The 24296-nt window shown below is 37.8% G+C and overlaps 1 protein-coding gene across 1 annotated transcript in view; it reads left to right on the forward strand.

Moving 5' to 3' along the window:
- Nucleotides 1–1015: 1015 nt before the first annotated feature.
- gnb1a (guanine nucleotide binding protein (G protein), beta polypeptide 1a) overlaps nucleotides 1016–24296 on the forward strand; it is a 32370-nt gene continuing 9089 nt past the window's right edge. The window contains exons 1-2 of the mRNA XM_065247776.1: nucleotides 1016–1301; nucleotides 21307–21416. Coding sequence (XP_065103848.1) covers nucleotides 21360–21416 — 57 coding nt within the window. The 5' untranslated portion in view covers nucleotides 1016–1301; nucleotides 21307–21359. The remainder of the gene's footprint in view (nucleotides 1302–21306; nucleotides 21417–24296) is intronic.

The following is a 24296-nucleotide window of genomic DNA, read 5'->3' on the forward strand; positions in this document are numbered from 1 at the left end:
CACTGAACGAATCAGTGAACGAGTCTGAACGAATCATTTTGGTGAACGAACTGAAAATGAACGAGTCACCTAAATGAACGAAAATTTCCATCACTAGCACAATTCTAAACCTTTGAATCAGATAACGAAGCAGTCACGTGGTTGTGTGTGAAACGAAGCTTCGGACGTCATTGGTCACGTGATTTTGCCAGAACGAATCAAGCTTCGATACAAAGCTTCAATGAAAATCGGTTCGTTTTTTTGATACACGCTTCGGAGCTTCGGTGTCACTGGTAACATCACTAGTGGACGTACATTAAGAATGTGATTGGTCGAGCTCGAAATAATAAAATGGCGGCCAAGGACGCGACTGGACCACCAATTTAGTGTAAATAAAGGTAAATGTTCACTTTTTACACCTTTTAATTGCATTTCTAGCGAGAAATTAGTATTGTAGTTTTCAAATATGTGATTAGTTATCACAAAGGCGCTCTCTGTTTGAATTTCAAACACGCTGCCTTTGAAGTGTGTCCGAAAGTCTTTCTCTGAGCTGCCTTCATGCCTCCGAAGTCATTTCCTCATGAGGCAGCGAGGCAACGAGTCACTGCCTTGAGTTTTTGGACGCAGCGATTGGATTCGTACTTGCCTTGATGCCTTCCTGTCTAAGAATGCTGCCTTTTTAGAAATTTCAGAGTTATTGAAATTCAGATGCAGACACAATTTCACTAGCACTTTTTGACCTGCAAATAAAAGCAAAACAGGGTGTGTGTCATAACAAGTTTCAGTGCAGTTTTATTGTCAATTACATTGCTGTTATTTTACAAGTCTTTCTTTTTTATATTGGAATATAAGTTTAGTTTGGCCCTCAAATACATTTCGATGCATTGCATAAAAAGAACTCGTACAATTGCATTAAACCGCTGTAAACAGGATAAACATACATTTACATCGCAATGTAAATACAGACACCACTGGATCAAGATTCAAACATATGATTTGGCGCGCATCTGCGTGCGTGATGACGCAGGCACAGCGTGGGGTTTCCCAGGCTCGAGAACAGGGTCACCGCACCCATCTTCCGTTTGACGGGCGGCCGGAGCTCTCGATCATCATCATCAGCGCGTCTCGTTACAACAGTAGTAGTAGATTTGACTGAAGCAGCTGTCTCTTGATTTGCATCGACGGTTGTGCAGCGGTCGCGGGTTTAGGGAGTGCCGCTGATCTAACGGACCGTCCGCCGGCCCTTAACGGCAGCTGTGGATCTCCGTTCGCTGTTTACAGTCAATGAGAGGAACACAACAAACTGCGGCGACTGAACACAGGTCAGTGATTATCTGCTGTGTTAAAAACTGCTGGCCTTTCCTTAACCTAGGCTCTGCTTAAACACATCTGTGCAGTATAACTTACATTTACTAAATATAAGCTGTTTCTAAAGCCGACTAGGCCACAAAACTGGTTTAGTGTGTTAACTTCCTCAAATCACGGTCATGTGCCGGAGATGGGCTGTTCGAGATGAGCTTTTATTAGTAGACAATTTGTGTTGTCGTTAAATACGACAAAAGCAAAGTGATGTTTATAAACGAGTGTTAAACGCGGTCGCTTAATGTGTGATTCACTAAATGCTGCCGTTTCATTAACACGAACTATAGTTGTGCATTATTCAATGCATAGTGAATATGGATGATATTAAATTATTAGCTCAATTCATGAAGAACACGCGCTGTTTTTGTATTTATATGTCATATATCAACAGCGATGTGTGATTTTGCGGCGGTATTTTTTGCGGTCGTCTATGTAAATCGCTCGCCTGCAACGACGGTCTCTCGCACACACGAAATGTTTATGTCTAGATTGTTTGTTTGTGTGTTTAATGGACTTACACACAAGTCTGGACTTAAATTAACCTTGTTATCTCAAACCTGAGTTAAAGAGGTTTGTGTGTGTGTGTCTGTATGTATGTGTGTGTGTATGTCTGATTTAGCGATGTGAACAAGGAAGAGCAACCGGACAGATCCGCCTCGTGCTGTTTATTACTGTGTCGTCGGAAAATTATTGTTATAATCGACTAATGTCAATGTTTGTAAAGCGATTTTACTGACCTCAAGCCCATGGTAGTCGCGTGTGTGTGCGTTGGTGTGTGTGTGTGTGTGTGTGTGTGTCAGTGAAAGAGTGTATTCACGGCCTACAGTCGCTACTGCAGCCAACAAGATGGCGACTGATGAAGACACAGCCCTGCATCAACACATCTGATATATGCAGTTAAACCTCTGAAAATACATCTGATGTACAGTTTAACCTGAGAAAAAACATCTGATTCTTACTCCAGGTGCAATCTCATGTGAATATATCACAGGTTGTCCATCTCAAGACCTTTGAAGATCACACAGTGAAAATGAGTAAATTAAATCTCAGCAGAGTCTGACTGAAAGCAACCGAAAACCCATTTATATTAAAGATGGCAATCTAACTCATTATAATTACATACATTTAAAATAATGTGTGTGTTCACCCCGCGTCATGTCCATGAGGAATAGTTGACTTATTTTCTTTGGTTTTGCCGGTCTTTAGGGAGTATATTAGATGCGGCCTGTGATGTTCCTGTACATTGTTATGTGTTGATCCGTATGCTGAAGACACACACATCTCTAGCAGAAACATTAATAAACTGTTCAGAGTATTATATACTTTTCCCAATTGAATCAAGTGAAATTGATGAATTTATGTAATGTACATAGCTGTGTAATCTTGAATTTCTCTAGTTTTTATGTATAAATGAGCATTCATTCAGTAGATGTGAACATGATTTTAGTAATACTTGTTGTGCTTTTATCTGAATGAGTTTTTTTTTTCTGATCTTTTTATCCCTCCTCAAAACAGGATTAAGTTCTTTCCATCTGTAGATGGCAGCTGTCAGGATTATGGGTTTGGTCAGTGATATAGCTGATTTGATTTCTGATGTTTTTTCCAGCTGTCCCATCAGTTAACATGGCTTTACAGCACAAGCCTTGGATATTGTGCTGTTTTATTGCCATTCTCACTGTGGTATTTGATTCAAGGGGTGTCTTTAAGTGGCCGCTTATTCTGAACATATTTTTTTTCTCTGTGTTTGCATTTTTAATAGGGTTAAATATTTATTAGACTAATAGAGCTTTATTTGCTGTATTTGAAGTATTACATCACTTACACTACATATAAAATGCTGTGTAGATTAGGGTAGGGTACCGTGCCTGGTAATTTCAAGAGCACCGACCGAATTATGTCGGTACTACCAAGTTTCGATTCACATTGAATCTGGTACCTGATTATGCATCTGGGTGCAGCGTGAGGGTAAGCTACGAAAGTTAGGTAGAGAAAGAGAGAGAGACGCTGTGATGTGATGTCACGCCTGCAACTTGTTCATATGCAACAAACAGTGCAATGTGCTGCATCGTCACAAACGTTTATAATTTCACATGCTTTTTTGTCTTGGGAATTTAAATAGACATCACGCAAATGCTGACTGAGCTCATGCTTTATTACACTTAAACGGACATTTTACCTCTTAAGTGAATATTAGTAGTTAAGAAATAAAATGCTGGTGTAACGGTATATTGGATCCATGTACTCTTACTGTGCGTTTACAACGCCACCAGTGTAAAAAAAGAGGCCCGAAGTCATTTATTTTCAATGAGAGCCGCCGGTGAGCACCGGCGTGTCTTGGACAGTGTGAGCGTAAAAGAAAGTTGGAGTCAACTCAACTTCATGGTAATGAGCTATGACGCGGTTTGGCAGCAACCAATTGGAAGGCATAAAAGAATTCCAGAGAATGCCACTACTAATTTTTTTTATTATAGCGTCATTGGCAGGGCAGCATTTTTTGTCTCCCCTCTCTAACTCTATCTCGCTCTCTCTTGCTCTCTTTCGCTCGCTCTCTCTGTGTGTGTGTGTGTGAACGTACAGTTAAATTAGGGCTGTTTACACCTGGTATTAAGATGCGTTTTTGGTTGATCGGATCACAAGTGGGCACCAGAGACGCATTCATGTTTACACCCGGTTAGTGTTGGACTATATGTCCCATAGTGAGATCGTCTTATCGTCAGCCTGTGAGATCGCCGATACACAATAGTATCGGGGCAGGTCAATAGTTCACTTACTTATTTGTACATTTTTGTACTCATTTATGAAAAGCCACTGGATTGGTGGACGAAAAACTGAAGCTAAAGGACAGCTGGCAACACTGTCACTACTGCAACCTTCTTAAACATGATTTGCATCAGTGTTGTTTTCGTCAACGGTGATGATAACAAAGTGATTTCATTGATGCACCCATTTTTATGACGCTAACGCGACTGACTAGCTTAACTCTTTCACCGCCAGCGTTTAAAAAAAAGTTGCCAGCCAGCGCCAGCGTTTTTTTATATGTTTTTCACAAAGTTTAATGCCTTCCAGAAAATGTTCTTCTTTAAATAAACATACAATATACCAAATGAAAGAACAGACCCTCTGCTTTCAAACAAAAAAAACCGTTTCATCCTACCTTTAGTGGTTCTTTTGCAATCAGCTTTTGAATATGTGTAGGTTTTTGCAAAAACACCATATTTTGAGCAAAAAGCAGAGATAATTCCATTTTTATGACGGACTTTTCATACAGATCCCATTCAGAGCGATCTTTAAAACAGACACGGACATGCAGCAGCTTGCCATAGAGCAATACTTCCAGTTTTAAAAAGTTGCGGAAGGGCGCCACCTGGTGGATAATAGCGGTATTGCGGAAAGACGGAAAATCTCGTCATTGGCGGGGAAGCGTTTTCTCTTAATTGACCAGATATCTCGTCAATGGCAGGGAAAGAGTTAAAATGTCTCTAAGGTGACGAAAACTTGACGAGACGCTTTCGAGTTTTCCTTGACAAGAATAAAACGTTTTTGCGTTTTCATCGAATAAAACTTGACTAAAACCTTTTTTGTGTTTTCGTCGACTAAAACTTGACTTAAACTAACAATTTTATAAGTGACTAAAATGTGACTAAAACTAAAAGCATTTTCGTCCAAAAAACTAAAACTAAAAGGGCTGCCAAAAACAACACTGGATTGCATAAATCCGAGCGTGTCATTGTGTGCGTTTACATGCACAGTCTTACGCCGATTATGCTCAATAAACTGATAACGTGTGGGGTCATGTAAACGGGTAAAACGGTTTTCCTTTATCGGGGAAAGCCCATAAATGGCATAAGCAAAAACTGATCGGCACAGGTAGTTTTTTGCTCATTACGCTGATTTCGCGTGGCATGTAAACACCTTAACCCGCTTTCTCACGGTTTTGTCCATGTGCGCATGTACCCGTGTATGAAAGATGAACGTCACACGCGGAAGTAAGTGCAAAGTAACGCATAAAAGTCTCCGCCCGACTAAAGCAGTTGGCAGAGAAACTGTGAAAATAGAAGCTCATGTTACATTTACAGGTTCTGAAGACCTGAGAAGAGATACAACAGTAAAGCTTAAGACAGATATGCCGTTGGCTTTTTGATCGACTACTATGTACTATAGGCGGTGACGTCAATAACTGCGAGAAAACTGATAATTCTCCAAGTCTCATGTAAACGCAGTTGTCTGCATAGCCGGTTTATTGATTTGCATGTAAACGCATGAAAACAGTTTTCTATAATAAGCAGATTTTTGATAGTTATCCGCTTATTCTGTGCATGTAAAAGTACTCACTGATGCCCAGGTGCTCTGAAATTTGTTACATGCCAGGAAGCGAGAACTACACACTCACGAAAACGTAACGTTTGTTCATATTTAAGCACCGCAGTTCTAAAACAACTGATTCTAAGCCATTAAAACACAAACCACAGTGCTAAGTGGGCGCGCTGTTTCTGTGTAAGAGGATAGGCGCAAACCGTGCATCCGCTGCTCATTAAGCTCGTAGGCACTTTATTGGTCTTAAATAAACACATGCGTCAAAATTTCTTTCTTTGTAAGTATCCTCATATACACAACCATACATGTAAACTTGTGTATAACAGCATTGAGAGAAAATCTATCGCTGGTCTTGACCAAATCACTTTTGTACCTTTAATAAAATTATTTATACAGCGCAAGCATTTTTTATGTATGTGCGACTTGCAAATTTGGAATGGTGTCTTTTATGTTATTTTGTATTGAAAAACGAGTAGATCGCGAGCCCACCTGTGTGCAGTTGCGGATTTTGGCATATGTAGCTAGGGTGGCACGGGGTAGCCGGGACATAAAACAGAATGCACCACCAAATTTTTACTGCTCATTTGAACGACGTGTCAATTGTTTTTTGTCACCACGAGTTCATTTAATTTAATGATATATGCAGCCCCGTGTGAAGTCGCAAACAGAATCACCCACAAGAAGGTGCAGGGTAGGCATGTTGCGATAGTCGGTGTAACCAGTGAAACCTGGTGCTTTAGCCTCTCACCAATTAGATAATTTCCCCCATTGTTGCATCGTCGTCTTTTGATTTTTTTTGTAATAAAATTATTTAGTTTTGTTAGAGAGCCAGACACTTAAATCTGAATGTATTTGCTGCCTGAATTCAGTGCGAGCTGAATGCGCTTCACATCACAGAGCAACAGGTGTCAGATTTAATTTACTTATTACTGTTAATTTTTCTGTATTAGTCTTAAATACTGCCAAATGGCAGACATACAGCTAGCGCATTTTAATTTCTTCGAAGAAGAAAGGAGTTCCGATTTGCAGGGGTGTGACGGTCATTATATAACCGTGAGACCGACGGTTATAGTTGAACACCGCCATTAGAACTCTATAACCGCCAAAACCGTGTTATTAAAATATTTTTAAAAAAATTTTTTATCATAAAGAATTTTTAAATACTAATTAAAAACAATTGTGTTAACAGTCTGTGTTATAACGCCCCCACGTTCTCACGCAGTGAAAAATACAGAGCGGAGCAGACACTGACAACGCGCTGACATACAGGACAGACCAGGTTACTTTTCGGTTACATTTGAGATTTAACATATTAAACAAAGTCTCACCTTTCCAATCATCTCTTCCTTCTAGTTAATTTATAGCATCAAATAAACATGAATGACCATGAGAAGGAATGTTGTTTTAACCGCGGAAAGGCGTCAGTACACTCCGCTTTTCAAGTTCAAATCCTCCCATGCTAATCTACTAACTCTCTTGAACGCACATTCACTGCTAGTTGTCTTGCTGTTAATTTTAAAGAAACGTAGAGCAAGTAGCTAATCAGTGTCTAGTTTATTCAAACGCCGGGTGAGCACTGTGCAGCGTGTCTGCGGAGAGCGTTTGCTGCGCGTGGCCATTGTGCTTTTACACCGGCTGCGTTTAATAACAATCTCAAGTTCACATTACTTTCTTTTACCTCTTCAATACGCTTTAAATCCACATTGTTTTCGTGCTGTTCTGGTCCGTGTTATGACAGATATAGACACAATTACAGACATAAAAAGCCCAATGCACAAATCTGTTTCTCTGAAGATTATTAAGATAGATGATAGATAGAGGATTAATTTATGCTGGGCAGAGAGTGACAGCAGTCTTCTGGAAACAGTGTGTTTTTTTTTTAAATATTTCATTGCTTTCTGTTAAATTGTTCAAAGTTATTACTGTTTAAAACACATTTGGCATCACATTCATGATTTTATGGTAAAATGACACTTTCCCGTCAATCCACGAGCATTTAAACGAGCAAAACGCCCCCCCCCCCCCTGCCGATTTGCAGAGTTAGCTATTGCGGGCATAAAGGTTTTGTTTACGAAAATATTGTATCGGTATGTGGGTTCAAGTACTTGCCGATACTAGAATCGGAAGAACCCTATATCCCACCCTCCCATACTGGTATCACTGGGTTTGTCACACGCTTATTAACCTTTGGGAAAATTGTCACCGCAACATCCCTAGTGTAAGAGCATTGATTAGACATTGCAAAGATGAGAGACCGAGAGCAGGTGAAATTATACATGACACAAAAATCTCATATCCAGTGTTATCTTGTTAGCATATTGTAACAACTTGTATGTAGTTTATTAAAGTAATGTATGTTACCTGCAACAAATCAATTACATCCTAGCTAGTAATTGTATTTGCTGCTAGCTGCTGACCTAAGATCAGCTTAGGGAATCTCTAAAGACAAATATATTTTGCTGTTGTACTGTGTAGTTTATCTGGGCTTGATCTTGAAAGATTAGTATTATTAATGCAAGTTGCACACCTTTTCTATTTATTTGTTTAATTATTAAGTATGCAAGTTGCCTTTGTATACTAGTCAGTTGTTAAAGTAATCTAAACTTTGCCATTAAAGGGGAAGGCGATTGTTTATTTTAAGTTGCTTGTGAAGATTGCACAATATATATAAAGGGTTTTTTATTTTGACTTATAATTACTTTACTTATAATTACTTTACTGCGTTGGAATTACAGTGTCATTTTATAATTCATTGGTGTCATTTTTCTACAACATTCACTCATCATGACGGTAAAATAGGACATTCAGTCTAAAAATGGATTGATATACCAGTTTACCGATATTTTCCGCAATATTTAAGCATTTTCCCATTTTCGAGTATCAGTTTTGTAATATAAGATTGACTGATAAACGACCGATTTGAGATTTGCTGCCATTTCATTACAGCATCTGAGTATAGGAGACAACAACCGCAACAGTGTGCACAGCAAATATGAAGGCGGAGTAATGCAAAAGGACTTTGAGTATTCTTTTCTTAAATAGTCAACTTTATTTAACATAACAGCCATTAACTCACAGATGAGATGTTATAAATGCCTAATATGCAATTTATGGTTTGTTCATACTGCTCAGCACTAAATAGTAGCTATTTTATTTTTAACAACATGTCCCATGCCTAAAATTATTCAGACCCTTTCTCAATAATCAATGGCGAAGCCTTTTACTTTTCATCACAGCTGTCAAACTGTTTTTAAGATTTGTGACACTTTTTTCCCCACATTTTCATTAGGATTTTGGACAACTCCTCTTTTGCATACATCTCCTGGTCATTGAAGTTGTAATGCTTTCTTGCCATTTCTTTAGTTCTCTACACAAATTCTTAAATTAATTTAGGTCGGGACTCTGGCGTGGCCACTCCAAAACGTTGATATTTTTCTTTGCCAACCATTTCTTGACCACTTTTGCTATGTGCTTTGAATCGTTTTCTTGTTTGAAGGGCTACTGCGTGCCCGGGTCAAGTCTTTCTGCACACTGTTGAATGTTTTTCTTCAGAATCTTAATATAGTCTCTTCTTTTTTTTTTATGATGCCATTAACTTTTACAATGTTGCCTGGCCTATTGGCTGAAACACACACCCAAAGCATTATGTTCTCACCACCATGCTTGACCGTAGGGATGGTGTTCTTAGGGTTGAATGCTTCCCCTTTATTCTCCAAACCAAAATCGCATCCCTATGTCAAAATTCAATTTTGTCTCATCAAACTATAGAATCAATGACACAAAGGCTTCTTCCTTGTGCAGGCAAGCTTTTGCAAAGGCTAGAAGAGCTTTTCTGTGCCTGTCTTGAAGAAGCAGAGCCCTCCTTGGTTGGAGTCCATGGTGGCCAGCCTTGTGCAGTGTCCTCGGGAGTGTCTGCATACCCTCTATTGACCAAAACCTGACTATCAAACAGGTGTATCAGCTGGTCTCAATTTATAGTTGATTAGATTGCTCCAGAACAGTGGGTCCCCATCCTGGTCCTAGAGGCCCACTGCTCTGCACATTTTGTATGTCTCTCATAATTAACACAGCTGATTCAAATCATCAGCTCATTAGAAGAGATCTCCTTGAATTGAACGTCTGTCAGGTAAGAGAGACATACAAAATGTGCAGAGCAGTGGGCCGCCAGGACCAGGATTGAGAACCTCTTTGTTGAAATAAATGGTTTTATTACACAGAGAGAAAAGTAGCAGGAAAAGGTTACCAATGGGTTTTGCTGTACCGGTACGTAGTTTTCGATACAGAACCGTTAATGACCGCGTTTACATGCACCCTAATAATGCGATTATAATGGGATTTTGTCAATACTGCGATTATACTTTACCTCATGTAAACGCAATAATTCGATAAAAATAATGCGATTAATCTCATAATCGCAATAAGTAAAGTCGCATTAAAAGAGGTGGCGTACGCCGTTTATAATCGCAGTATGCGTCCATGTAAACGCTTTAATCGCATTTATACCGCACTAATTAAGTGCACGTGTGTTTTAGTCACGCACCTTAAGCACAAATTCGTTTTAATCTTGACATTAGGAAGTTTTACATGAACTCTGCCAACACGACTCGCTGTCAGCAGTCTGCCTTCATTCAGAAACAGCTCAAATAACACGACAGCAGTGTATAAAACCTTTAAATGACATTATAACGATAATTATAACGATAAATATATTAGTGACCACATCATAATAATAACTTCATGCTAATTCGATAAAACGAGCGCGGCATTACCTAATATTGGATATTTCTTGTAATAAAAACTTTTTTTGCAATTGTTTACATGTCACTGAATATGTACATATGCTGTTCTTGTTGCATTTACACAGCGGGAAACCAGCAGATGTCCTCAACTGAATGAATGTACAGTGTTTCCCAAAGGATTTTGAGGAGACTGTGGTGGTGATGACGTCACCCGCTTATTAGCATATATGTGACGTCATCATGTTGTGTTTGAGTTTGATCTAGTGTTGGCACCTGAAATATGTTTCACTTCTACTCTTTGATCTGTATCTGTATTTGATCTGTATTATATATCAAATTATATTTTAAGCCGAATTAAGCTGTTTTAAATGGTGAAATAAAAATGTAAATTGGAATCATGAAAATTCTATTTGTGGGGGCCAGTGTTGATTCTGTGGTGGGCCACCACAAATAAATCAATGTATGGGAAACACTGATGTAGTAGTTTGTGTAATAATATCATACCTTTTGGCGTAGTCAGTGTGGTAGAAAAATTTCACAGCATCAGCGCTGGATACCTGAGGTAATTTTATGTTATAAACCTCAGCAATGAATGAGCTTTCTGCTGCATTTTAAGTGCGCGTGCACTTCAAGTTCAAATAGATTTGATTGGCTGTCAATGGTTTATCGTTCATCATGTGCCAAAATCGCTATCGTTATAGTTGTTGTGTGAGCTCTGCTATTATCTTTAATATAAAACGATTTTTAAAACTATATTTTTATATCATGTGAACGCCCTTTACAGGCACTGTCATATTTATATCTTCATCACGGCACCGGATAATGAAATACATCTATAACAACGTGTTTGTCATTTAACGTAAGTAAATTAAAACAGTGGACCATATATGTGAGTTCATCATTTGTGCTCTGCATTGAACTTTGTGTGAATAATCCGAAAATAAAAACTGCATGTAAACCGGAGTGAAGAGGTTAGCTCCAGTCATGTAAACATCTTACTGCGATTAAGACCTTACTCGCATTATTGGAAATAATCGCATTTTTGGTGTGCATGTAAACGTGGTCAATGTTAAATGTGAACAGTACCAAATCCTATTGTACGTGCAGTAAGAGATTCTTACCTCAACTGTCCCTGTCTAAAATATCATTGTATCCTTCATTTGCCAAGTCAATTCACTTATGCAGGAATGTCTACAGTTTAAAATATACTTATACTAATATAGAGCAGCTTTTGAGTAAGCAGTCAACAACCAATTGAGAAAACCAGGGGATGAAGTTAACACCTGTCAAGCACTGCTCATTTTTGTCCATTGGTGCATCTGAACTGTGCTTTGATACAAAGTTGTGCACTTGAATTATTCCCTGAACATTTTTAAAAAGGTAAAACCACCTACTTACAATAGATTTTTTTTTTACCGGTAGGGTGTGCTGTTGCCAAATTGATATGATGCTGTCAGGATCAGTGTTGGGGAAAGTTACTTTTAAAAGTAATGCATTACAATATTAAGTTACTCCTAAAAAAAGTAACTAATTGCGTTACTTAGTTACTTTTCATGGAAAGTAATGCTTACGTTACTTTTTAGTTACTTTTGCGTTACTTTTTCTTGGCTGAGGCTTGATCTCTTTCAGGCCTTGCAGGTTTTTATGACTGAAAAGTTCTGCATTCAGAAATTGCATTTTTCATTACAAAATAGCATAGAGTGCATAATGTGACTACGTTTAGTTTAATTCAGTACATATATTTTTTTAATCGAATCAATTAAACAAAAAAAGTAACTTGCATTACTTTTTTGAAAAAGTAAATCAAATATTAATGTGTACATTACAGTAAAAAAGAGGGTGACATCTTATGAAAAATAAATATGAAAGAAAATTTGATTCTGCTCTTTGAGAATCAATTTCGAATCGACCACGTAAAAAACATGATTAATCAAAAAATCAACTTATGTGAAGGTGGCATCAACGTCGATGAAGTACCTGGAACTGCCATTTTAAGCACTGAATGAATGAATGACAGGCTTGCCTCTCGCTTCTTGGTAACATCGCGCAAGGCAAAAAAGTGGGTGACATCTAGTGAAGAAGACTAGTAATTAAATTAACGTTAATCTTACGTTCAATGTTTGCGAAAAATAAATATGAAAGAAAAAAATCCATTTCGAATCGACCACGTAAAAAACATGATTAATCGAAAAATTTATTTTTTGCCCACCCCTATTCTCTTGTCAATAAAAGTCATGTGGGAACTGCTCGCAACTGAGGGCTTAGGGTCAAATTTCCTAATTTTTCACTGATGAAAGCAGAGTCGTGGAGAGCCATGGTTCGCATGGTTTCAGTGCTTTGGAGGGGGTCTAAAAGGATGGGAGGGGGGTGTGTCGCCCAGATTTGCATTTCCCCCAGATTTGCATTTCCCCCAGACATACGTTTTTCTCCCACACAAAGATAGAATTTTATTCAAAATATGTAAAATTCCACGTTAACACTAGATTCCGTGTTAATTAGGTGATCGCGGAAATTATAGGGCCCTAAAACTGCAGTTGGTTTGTTTTGATTTAAGCCTTCATAACTTAAAAATTGCAGCTAAGTAGCACAATAAAATATAACAACATAATAATAAACGTTTGAACAAAAATTTAAAAACGGAGTTATTTTGTTTTGGAACCAAACTCTTCATACATAACATGAACATTTAATTAAACTCTTTGAAAATGGCACAATTGCTGTCCCAATAGGCTTTAGACCCAGCTGCACTACTTCCTGAACTTCAGCCTGCTCCTTAGCTGTGTCCCAATTCAAGGGCTGCAACCTTATAAGCATGAGACCTTAAAAGGTGAGCACTCGGTCTTTCAAGGTGGAAGCCTCAGAAGTTTGCGAAGAAAACTAAAATGAGACGGTCTAACCTTCGGTGGACCCATAATTGGCGTCACTGTGTCAGTAGGACACAGCGGACGTTTCTGACTTATTAAAATAAATATGAAATCAGAAAAATATTAATTTATTTTAGAAAATATGACGATGTTGATGTAGATTAAACTATTCAACTGTATATCAAATTAATCAACCTTAGAAATAAACGCAACATAAAAATAATAATATTTAATAATATTAAAACATAACTTATAATACGGTGACAAGAAAAAAATGTTTTCTGATAAATACACTTTTATTTAATAAAGGTTTTAATTGTTTATTTTAGAATATCCAGCCATTATATTCAGGGACACAGCCTTTGTTTCCTGTCTGCCATTATTGGACAAACTGATTAATCCAGGTGTGTATGATTATTGTTGTTGTGACTACTGAGGTCAGGCACACCTGGATTAATCAGTTTGTTTGTGACTACTGAGATCAGGCACACCTGGATTAATCAGTTTGTCCAATAATGGCAGAAAGGAAACAAGGAGCTAGCTGAAGTTCGGGAAGTAGTGCAGCTGGCCATAAAGCCTATTGAAACATTTACAACAACAAACTAACAAAATAGTACACATTTTTTTTTTATAAAGAAAAATAAATAATAAGGGGCTACGCTACATGTCAAATAAAATCAAGCTTATGATGGCAACAGTCTTTCAGTATTTTGTGCCAAAATGTGCAATCGTGACAATCATGGAGGTAAAAATAAATTAATATAAAAATAAAGCTGGTAAACTTAAGCATTTGATTTGTTTCCAATGTGTTGTTGAATCTTTGTCACAAAGGGTTATAGCAATTCTGAGGGCAAAACGAGGTCCAACCCAGTACTAGCAAGCTATAACTAATAAAGTGTCCGGTGAGTGTATATATGGAGTGATTGTGAAATAGAAATAACAGCATGCGAGTATGAAGGCGGAATGTCTGAAAGGACTTAATGAGGTCACAGAATAAGAGATTTTAAGACATACCTTCCAGCATCATCTGTACGCTCTATATCACAAACATGTTACTGGTGTGTTTGAGTACAGACCTTCATCTGTGGCTGCAGGCACATGTATTCACACACATACACACTTTAAAGTTCTGTTCAGCAAATGTATTACTCTTTTTATAGTAATACTGTCCTAGACCTGTGTGTGTGTGTTCACATTGTCACTATTGGCCTCAAGCTGAAACTAAATATATAATGATTTCTGCGATGTGAAAAATGTGAACAAAATCACAGAATCCAAGCATAAGTGGAATTTACTGGAGAGTATAACAGAATTTGGCAAATTTTGGAATCAGTCATTTTTAAAACCCCTTTTCAAATGCAAGTTCTTTTGGCAGGGTTTCATTAATAGGCAAATAAAATGACAGAAATGCGCAGAAGCATTTTCCTTTAGTGTAATGTTGGATGTAAAGAAAGGTAGATCCGTTTCTCATCATGCATTGCAAACTAGGGGTGTGCCGGTTTCAGAATTGGTGATGACGGTTATGACATGAGTCAAATGTGACGGTTCATAACATAACCGTCTGTGGGGGGCGTTTTGCTCGTTTAAATGCTTGTGGATTGACGCGAAAGTGTCATTTTACCATAAAATCATGAATGTGATGCCAAGTGTGTTTTAAACAGTAATGACTTTAAGCAATTTAACAGAGAGCAATGAAATATTAAAAAAAACACACACACTGTTAACAGAAGACTGCGCTGTCACTCTCTGCTCAGCATAAATGAATCCTCTCTCATCTATTTTGATAATCTTCAGAGAAACAGATTTAATTGTGTCTATATCTGTCATTACATGGACCGGAATGTGGATTAAAAAGCGTCTTGAAGAGGTTTTGCTCATAAATGCATGTAAAGTAAAGTAATATGAACTTGAGATTTTTATACTGTTATTAAACTGCAAAGTATGCGCTGCAAACGCAGCCGACAATGGCCACGCGTGGCAAACGCTCTCCACATACAGTACGCGCTGTTCAGTGCTCACACTTGCGAAGACAACCGGCGTTTTGAATAAACAAGACACTGATTAGCTACTTACTCTACGTTTATTTAAAATTAACAGCAAGACAAGCAGTGAATGTGCTTTCAGGAGAGTTAGTAGATTAGCACGGGAGGATTTGAACTTGAAAAGCGGAGTGTACTGACGCCTTTCCGCGGTTAAAACAACATCCTTCTTATGGTCATTCATGTTTATTTGATGCTATAAATTAACTAGAAGGAAGAGATGATTTGAAAGGTGAGACTTTGTTTAATATGTTAAACCTCAAAAGTAACTGAAAAGTAACCTGGTCTGTCCTGTATGTCAGCGCGTTGTCAGTGTCTGCCCCGCTCTGTATTTTTCACTGCGTGAGAACATGGTGGGGCGTATAACACAGAACAACTGTTTTTAATTAGTATTTAAACATTCTTTATGATAAAAATGTTTTTTAAATATGTTAATAACACGGTTTTGCCGGTTATAGAGTTCTAATGACGGTGTTCAACTATAACCGTCGGTCTCACGGTTATATAATGACCGTCACAGCCCTATTGCAAACCATGACAAGCGTTGCTTCATCAGAGCGCAAGTAGGTTAAGTCAAAGCCCGGGACCCAGCTGTACCTGCTTTCTCTTAAATACTTTCTTCCCGCGTTCGCCTTGCCCGCACACATGTCCACACAACGTGACGCTCTTTACATCTATTTACCAGCGTGTATAGCTCGTATATGTTCCTCAGACAGGAAAGATCACATCCGTAGCACGCAGCCACGCACACAGGAGCAATGCGTGATCACTGAACTTTTTTCACTGAAGTTTTCTTTCTTGTTTAGGTCAACATAAACAACTGAATGCTTATCAGTATATTGCAGCAGTGCAGTCTTAAAGCTGTATTGGGTCTTAAAATGACAGCAGCCTACTGCTTTCTGTGTCAGAATTCATTACACACCAAAAATAAAAATCACTCACTACTCTTAACCGAACAACTTTTGCAGCTGTACGTTTAATTCATACAGTGAGCACTGTGCAGTGTTTTATTTGTGGATGAGTATAGTTCAAATTAATTTTATTTATATAGCGCTTTTGACAATTGTACAAAAGCAGCTTTACATGAGTAGATGTAGGGAAGAACACAGAAAATAAATAGATAATATAAGAAGTAGAATATAGCGGCTAAGGTTAAACCGTTCAAGCAAGCGTATTAATAATGTAACGTATACAGTAAAGTTGGCTGACTCTCCCGGGGACAAAAAACCCCCTAGGAGAAAACCCGGTGGGGAAAACTCCTAGAAGGACAAAACCCTTGGGAGAAATTAATATATATTTATATATATAAACACGGTAGGGATAGGAAACGGGTAAGCGGAGTAAACTGGTTCAGCCGGTGGTCGTTGGTCGCGTATCGGCTGGGCATCACGTTGAAGGACAGCCAGTAGATCAGTGGTGTGATGACCTTCACAGCATCAGGTACTGGGTCTGTTTGTCTCATTGTCCTCGGGGTCGAGGACGAGACACGGAGACAAAAACAGAATTCTATTAGCGTAGGGGCCGTTCAGATGTAATGCAAGTGTCAAACATTATAGTGGTTTAAGTCAGCTCTGTTCCAGACAGGCTAACTATTGCGGCAATAGTATATTACCCATATGAGGTATGTGAGTGCTTTGTTCTAGACAAAATAACTATTGCGGGATAAGTTCATTTACTGGACATTTTATGTTAATGCTTTGTTAAAGAAGAATGTCTTTAGTTTAGATTTGAATTGATCAACTGTGTCTGATACTTGAACATTATTTGGTAAATCATTCCAGAGCTTAGGGGCTAAGTAGGAAAAGGATCTACCACCTTTAGACACTATTGATATTCTAGGGATAATTAAGTTACCAGAATTTTGTGATCCCAGTTTACGTGGTGGATTGTATTCTGATAGTAATTCTTTAATATACGAGGGCGCTAGGCCATTTATGGCTTTGTAGGTGATTAGTAATAGTTTAAATTTTATGCGACGTTTAACTGGTAGCCAGTGTAAAGATGTGTAAACTAATGTGGTCATACTTTTTAGATCGAGTAAGCACTCTTGCGCCGGCATTTTGAACTAGCGGGTATCGGCCTCGATACCACATTTTCTAAAGTACTTGTACTAGTTAAAAGTCCCCCGATACCAGGGATCGATACCACGGTCTGAGAAATGTCTATGTTTGAGTGGCGTGTAAGGGGTTAATGCCTCTTGTGTTGTCCAAAGAGGCAGAGTTTACAACAAACTGGAAAACTAGTCCCTTGTTTTTTTGTTAAATTATATGACTGAAGCTGTAACCTGTAAATTTAAATCATGTTTTTTATCAAGTACTCAGTATCGGTATCGGCAAGTACTGAAATGCAAGTACTCGTATTTCAAAAAAGTGGTATCGGTGCATCCCTAAGCTGAAGCTTGTTTACCTGATTTGCATGGCATTCCCCGAGTAATGAGTTACAATAGTCTATTCTAGAGGTCCTAAAAGCATGGATAAGCTTTTCTGCATCTGATGCAGACAGCATATGACGTATTTTTGAGATATTTCCAAGATGGAAGAAGGCTGTGCGACAGACGTTGGAGATATGACTATCGAAAGATAGGTTGCTGTCAAACATTACGCCTAAATTCTTAACCGTAGTCTTATGATTAAAAGAAAAACTAAACATTTGATTGCTTGTCAGTAGCATGGTTTGAAGTATATTGTGGTTTTTATGAGCGCTAACACATCAGCCTGTCCACCTTATTTTTTAGGTAAATGTGGGCCCTGGCATCTTTGAGCTCTTTTGTGTAAGACTTCTGGTGAGCCACTTAAGCTAATATTTGATGGAACGGGTGGCATAAAATAATGTGTCATTTAAGGTGCGGATGTTGGTCAAGAGTTAAAGGATTACTCCACTTTCTTCAAAAAAATGCAGATTAATTTATTCACCCCCATTGCATCAAAGATGTTGCTCTTTCTTTGTTCAGTCGAGAAGAAATTAAATTTTTTTCAATTAACGGGAATATATGGGAATTAACAGGAATTAATGAAAATAAACTGAAAATTGCAGAGTTGCCTATAACAGGAAACTTAAATGTAGTTTAAAAATAATCTTGAAGAATAATTTTGTTTAAAACGACAAGATTTAATGCATTTTCAGTTGAATTTCTACCCTGTCACATGCACAAAGCACTGCTTACGGAAGGGCCATTGAGGCCACACCCCCTGCATCTACTTGCATTCTTCTATAACAGATCATTTCTTGAATCCTGCACAGTGCACACAAAATAAAATCAAAATGTCTATCTTAGCATGTATTCACACAAATTACATAAATTCGTTTTAAACTTCTATGTAAGCTAGTGTGCATAAACATAATACCATTGTAAAGGCAAATACACTGTTTGACAAAAGTGTAAGTGATCTAATTAAAAAAAGTAGTGTCTAAAAATGCCCCCTCCAAACACACACTTGCTCCCCAAAATTAAAAAATACATATATCACTACAGGGGGATTCCCCTCTATTTCCCAGCCTTGACTACCACAGAAGCCACACTGCATTGTTACAGTTTAACTAGCAAATACCTAAATTTGTTTATACCCTAGCTAGCTAGCTAGCTAGCCAGTGAATCAGATATCTAAATGTAAGCTAGCACTGTTATAATAAATATAATAATGTTTATAATTTCCCAGATTAAAATCCCATGGAAAATTTACGGAAATTTACCGTGAACTTTCCGCCTTTGCAACCCTAGTGCTATAGAGGTGCTTTCACTTGTGTTAGCACACTGTCATGTGTCGTATAGTTTAAAAAGTTAATGTTTTAAAAGCACACTTTGGGTTATGTAGTTAATTTATTGTGGTAGTGTGTTATTGAATGTTTATTGTTAAAGTATGTAAAAGTTATGTTATGATTTATGTTGAAGTCAATGTTTCTACAGTAATGATGAGAATCAATCGCTTATCAACTCAACATAATGTAAGATTATATTGTTGAAAAGTGCTTGTGCAGTTTGAGAGAGCAGCATTATTCAGGTGAATATCCACTTACCTTGTATTAGCAATATCAGCGTGGCACTTTCTCAGCAGGATTATATACGGCTTAAACCGGGTCTCTGCTGTGTCTGAATGCAGAAGCATTCGCTGGTGTTCAGGTGTAGAGATCTGCTGCTTATAAGTGAGAGAGAGAGAATATACAGCAGTCAGGTAAGAATATCATTCTCACTAGACCACTCTCCTGAGACAATCATAACATTACAAGTGTAGTTTTATAGTGACACAAGGGTTTTGGGGTAGTTAGAGAAATTGTATAGATGTTGAGAGGTTATACAGTTAAACAGATTTTCATGTAGGTTCAGTCCCTCACTTAAGTATGTTCAGATGTTTTAGTGAGTAAAGGTGTTGAGCACTGGATTTAGGTCAGCAGGATTGATGTTAACCGGATTATAGTGACTGAATTAACTCTGTCCCTGGATTATAGGAGTGACATTGGCATCAGGAAGAGGTGTCTGTCCTCTCACACTTTATTTAAATGGGTTGGACTGACTAAAAATACAAATAGTTTTTACTGTTTTAGTTTCTTCAATAGGTTTTAGACCTTTTTTCATCGACCTTTGTTGCAGTGTTCAAATTTTCATTTATATGAAATGAAATACTAAAAACACTATAAAGACATTTTAAAATGTGCAGAATGCAACCAAAAGGGATAATTTAGGAAATGTTTAGAAATCAGTTAGTAACAGACCACAGGATTCACAAAAATTAAATCAATTTATCAACACTGTTGAGGGGGCATGTTTCACTGTGGAGGCATAACTTATTCACATTATTATTTTATGATTAGTAGTAGATTATTATTATTACATGGCACTCTAAAATGCTTGGTTCTGATTGGCCGGTCGCAACATTCCAAGGTACTTTATTTCGAGATAACTAACACAGCCTCACCCGGGTACTGCGAGCGAGTCATCTTAAGAGGGACGGTTTAATACCTACAAATTAACAGTATAAATAAGCAATATGGCTGGAGTAGGAGTGTGATATAGCTCTTTATTATCACGGCTGTGATTGGGTCAGAGGTACGAGGCCGCATGTAGAGAAAGCAATCAGTGCAGTGATGATATAGATTTATATCACAGGACTCGGAGAGCGATATTGCTTTTAAACAACAATTCGAAAAAAGAAAACAACAACGGAGTGATTTTAAAATCCGTTGTTGTGACTATCGGTCGACGTTGTGTGTGTGACTTTCTGCTCTGGTGGCAGCTTTTTCCTGTCAGAGAGGAGCGTTTGGCTTAAGTGTTTAAAGAAGCATCCCTCATTGATTCTAAAATGACCAGTAGCTGGCAGAATGATACAAAAGGTGAAGCGGTTACTGTTATGTTATCAGTAGAATATTGCACGTCTGGGATAGGCTCTTAGCCAATCAGATTCGAGAACCAGAAAGAACTGTTGTATATGGTTTGTATTTCTTAGAAATTAGCTAGTAAACGATATCAAATCAAAATGTTATGTCTATATATTTACTCGTATAGCAACTAGCCGTTTAGTTAGCGGGATTGTACAAATACGTTGAACCGCTGCTGTGCTTGTGTGTAGTAGAGATTTGCTGTACATTTTCATGCTCCGCTTGGTGATGGGCTTTACACTATAATGCTGTGTACACACCAGAAGAGAAGCAGATATTTGTATCTAGATTACGCGCCATTACAACTTTTTTGTTCGCATTACTTTCAGCACCATCCGGAGGTGAACACAACTCTGTGTATTTCATGGTCTTCTTGAAGAACTGAATGTCAATGCCCAGTTAAAACCAAACATGACAATCACACAGCCCAGTTCGCATCTATTTGCGTCTTTACCTTGAGTTTGCATGTAATCTACTGGCTCAAATAATTATATTCACTTCTGGTGTGTACACACCATAACACTGACAGATATCTCTGGCAATTCTGTTGCTTGCCCATCATAAAAACATGCACATTTTTAATAAGTAATCATTGTGCTCTTGAACTGTAATGATGTTTGGTTTGTTGTTTATTTCCAGATCCGTGCGAGAGCCAGTGAGTGGACGGAGTAAAGCCCATCGTCTAGAGGAAAATGAGCGAACTCGACCAGTTGCGTCAGGAGGCTGAACAGCTGAAGAACCAGATCAGAGTCAGTTGCCACACCTATCACACCTCATGCATACTGTTGACTACCTTACCTCAGGCATATGATACACTGCATGTTACATTTATCATCTGTTGGGACGCAGGCAGCCCTACATTTTTACTTTTTTTCTAGAGGTTAATTTAAGACATTTGACGGGTCCGGTGTGCGGTAATCATAAAGTAACGCATACCTGTGGAAGATTTCGTTGTAGCTTTGTCCACAGTGAAATTACATACACTTGACTATATACAGGATTTCTTTGTCCTGGTTCTTAAAGGACCACCTGGAGGTGTTGCTTGTTACATACACAGATATCCTACCTAAGTAAATGGTCAGAAAAAAGCAATATTACAAATAAATACAATAGATCTAACACACAAATTAAATAAACAGTCCAGTTTTCAGGTTGGTCTGTAGTTTTCAGGTAAAAAACCTAAACTGAAGAAAGTAATCGGATAATACTGTAAAGTCTTAACTGTGTAAATTGGATAGTAGCACTTTATTTTTCTGTACGTGTACTTACCTTGTGTGTGTATATATACAGGGCTCCAGACTAACATTTGAGAGGGGTGGCACTGGCCACAAAACATTAAAACTAAGTCCAAACATGTTTAAAGCATTAATCATTTTTTTTACAAATACAGATAATTTTCTTCTTCATATACATACTTTTTTTACTTTACCATATTTAACATATATTTTTCTTACTGTAAACCATTAAACTTACAATCAACTTTTTCTAACTTTGTTGGAAAAGCTTTAGGCTACTTTAACGCAGACTTGAGTAAAGAAATCACGTTCTTGTACTGTAATCACTACGAAATGTCTCCATGCACTCTGAAGATATAATTTGGCCAGGACTTGTTAACTCTAATCTGAGGTACTGAGCACCATGTTTTACGTCTTTTCTGACTTCTAGCGTGAATATGCAGTGTAGAGCGCTATCTTTAGGCTTTCATTGATAAAACCAAAGTGGCTGATCTCCGCATATTTTATTAGTTTTATTTTGCAAGCGTGTGGAAGTTGCGCAAGTTTATTTCATCAATTGCGCTGAAATATCAGAGAAAGCTCTTAAATTATGGAGCTTAAAATATGGCAAAACGATCTGAATTTGAAATCCATAAACTTGAATTATAGACAAGCGTAATTTAATAAAACTGAATAATTTGATGCCGTATTTGTAAAGATATGTATTTTCAAAGAGTGAACTTACAGTTTTGAAAAATACAGCTTCAGGTTTTCAAGATAAAGAGGATATTCAAAACACCAAGTTCAAATTCAATTTTCAAAAATGCAACCGCAGAAATTCAGATCGTACAGAAAGTGGGTCATATGTCAAGCTTCCTGTGTGCACAGGGAAGAGTAGTACATCTCGGAAAAGTCCAACAGACAGCTACATGCAGACAAATGCTAATATGCTTTGACTTTTATACCCTTCTGCTATCACTCCAGGAAAATTAATTAAGTTTTAAAAGGCATTTGTTCAAATGGATCTCTTATGCATGATTAACACGTTCAGAGGATTTGTCGCATTTAACTCTTTTTTTTTTTCCACCATTGATGAGTTATCTCGTTAATTAAGAGAAAATGCTTCCCTGCCTTTTATCCACCAGGTGGTGCTTTTACCCAGTAAAACAGTATTCAATTAATTTCAGTAATAAACAGGGTAACGCTTTAGATTACAGAATTTACAGCATACCAATTCCAGAAATGCGCCGATGGGAGTGGTAATATCTGCGGGTTATTAACTTAAAAAAAAATGCAAATTAAATAACACAGGCGCAACAGCTGATTTTCATAATGACCAACACAATCTACTAAGGGCAGCGCAAATTAGTTCAGGCATTCGTCTGCATGTAGCTCTCCGTTGGATTTTTCCGAGATCTACTACTCTTCCCTGTGCACACAGGAAGCTTGACCTATGACCCACTTTCTGTACGATCTGATTTCTGCGCTTTGAATTTTAGAAAATTGAATCTGAATTTGGTGTTTTGCATTTCCTCTTTATCTTGAAACCTGAAGCTGTATTTTTCAAAACTGTAAGTTCACTCTTTGAAAATACATTTCTGTACAAATAAGGCATCAAATTATTCAGTTTTATTAAATTACACTTGTCTATCATTCAAGTTTATGGATTTCAAATTCAAATTGTTTTGTCATATGTAAAGCTCCATATTAAATGTACAAAACACTTTCAGCATGTTTTCTTACAACACAAGCAGCGGACTCTGACATAGAAATGTTCACAAAAAAAAAAAACCATAAGAATACCGTTAAATCACCAGACCCATAAGCAGTATCAGTAAGATCTAACCATCTAAAGAGGCAGATGCACATTGCATCTGCTACAAAATTTAATCGCAAATCGAATCGCAATCGCAATTCCTGGCAGAAAAAGTGCAATTAGATTTTTTCCCTAAATCGCACAGCCCTACTTGTCATTATTCTCGCTGGCGTTTAAATGAAAGCAGGTGGACTTTGCCCACAGTCTATACAGACATCCCCTCAAAGTAATCAGGACAGAAGCGGTCGAAAGTGGACAAAAGAGATGGATGGATTGAGTGGTGATATGCACCTGAGATATGATAGAAAGGCAAGGGAGGGGCAGGGACTAGGGAGAGTGACTGGATGCACTGTAGACATAATTGCCTGTGCATTATATTAATATAATCATATTTTCATTTCGCAGTCGCACCAGACTATTAACAAAAAAGTTGCATAGGCAGGAAAAATACTTGCAATATGCGACACTTTACTCACAGTCTGGAGCCCTAAATATATGGCAAATATGTTGTACTTTTAGACAAATGTGTGGTACTTACTTTTGAGGATCTACATTGTAAATAAACTGGTATCATTACTGCACTTGCCAGTGGTATTATT

Source organism: Paramisgurnus dabryanus, chromosome 11, assembly GCF_030506205.2.
Source record: "Paramisgurnus dabryanus chromosome 11, PD_genome_1.1, whole genome shotgun sequence".
Lineage (NCBI taxonomy): Eukaryota > Metazoa > Chordata > Actinopteri > Cypriniformes > Cobitidae > Paramisgurnus > Paramisgurnus dabryanus.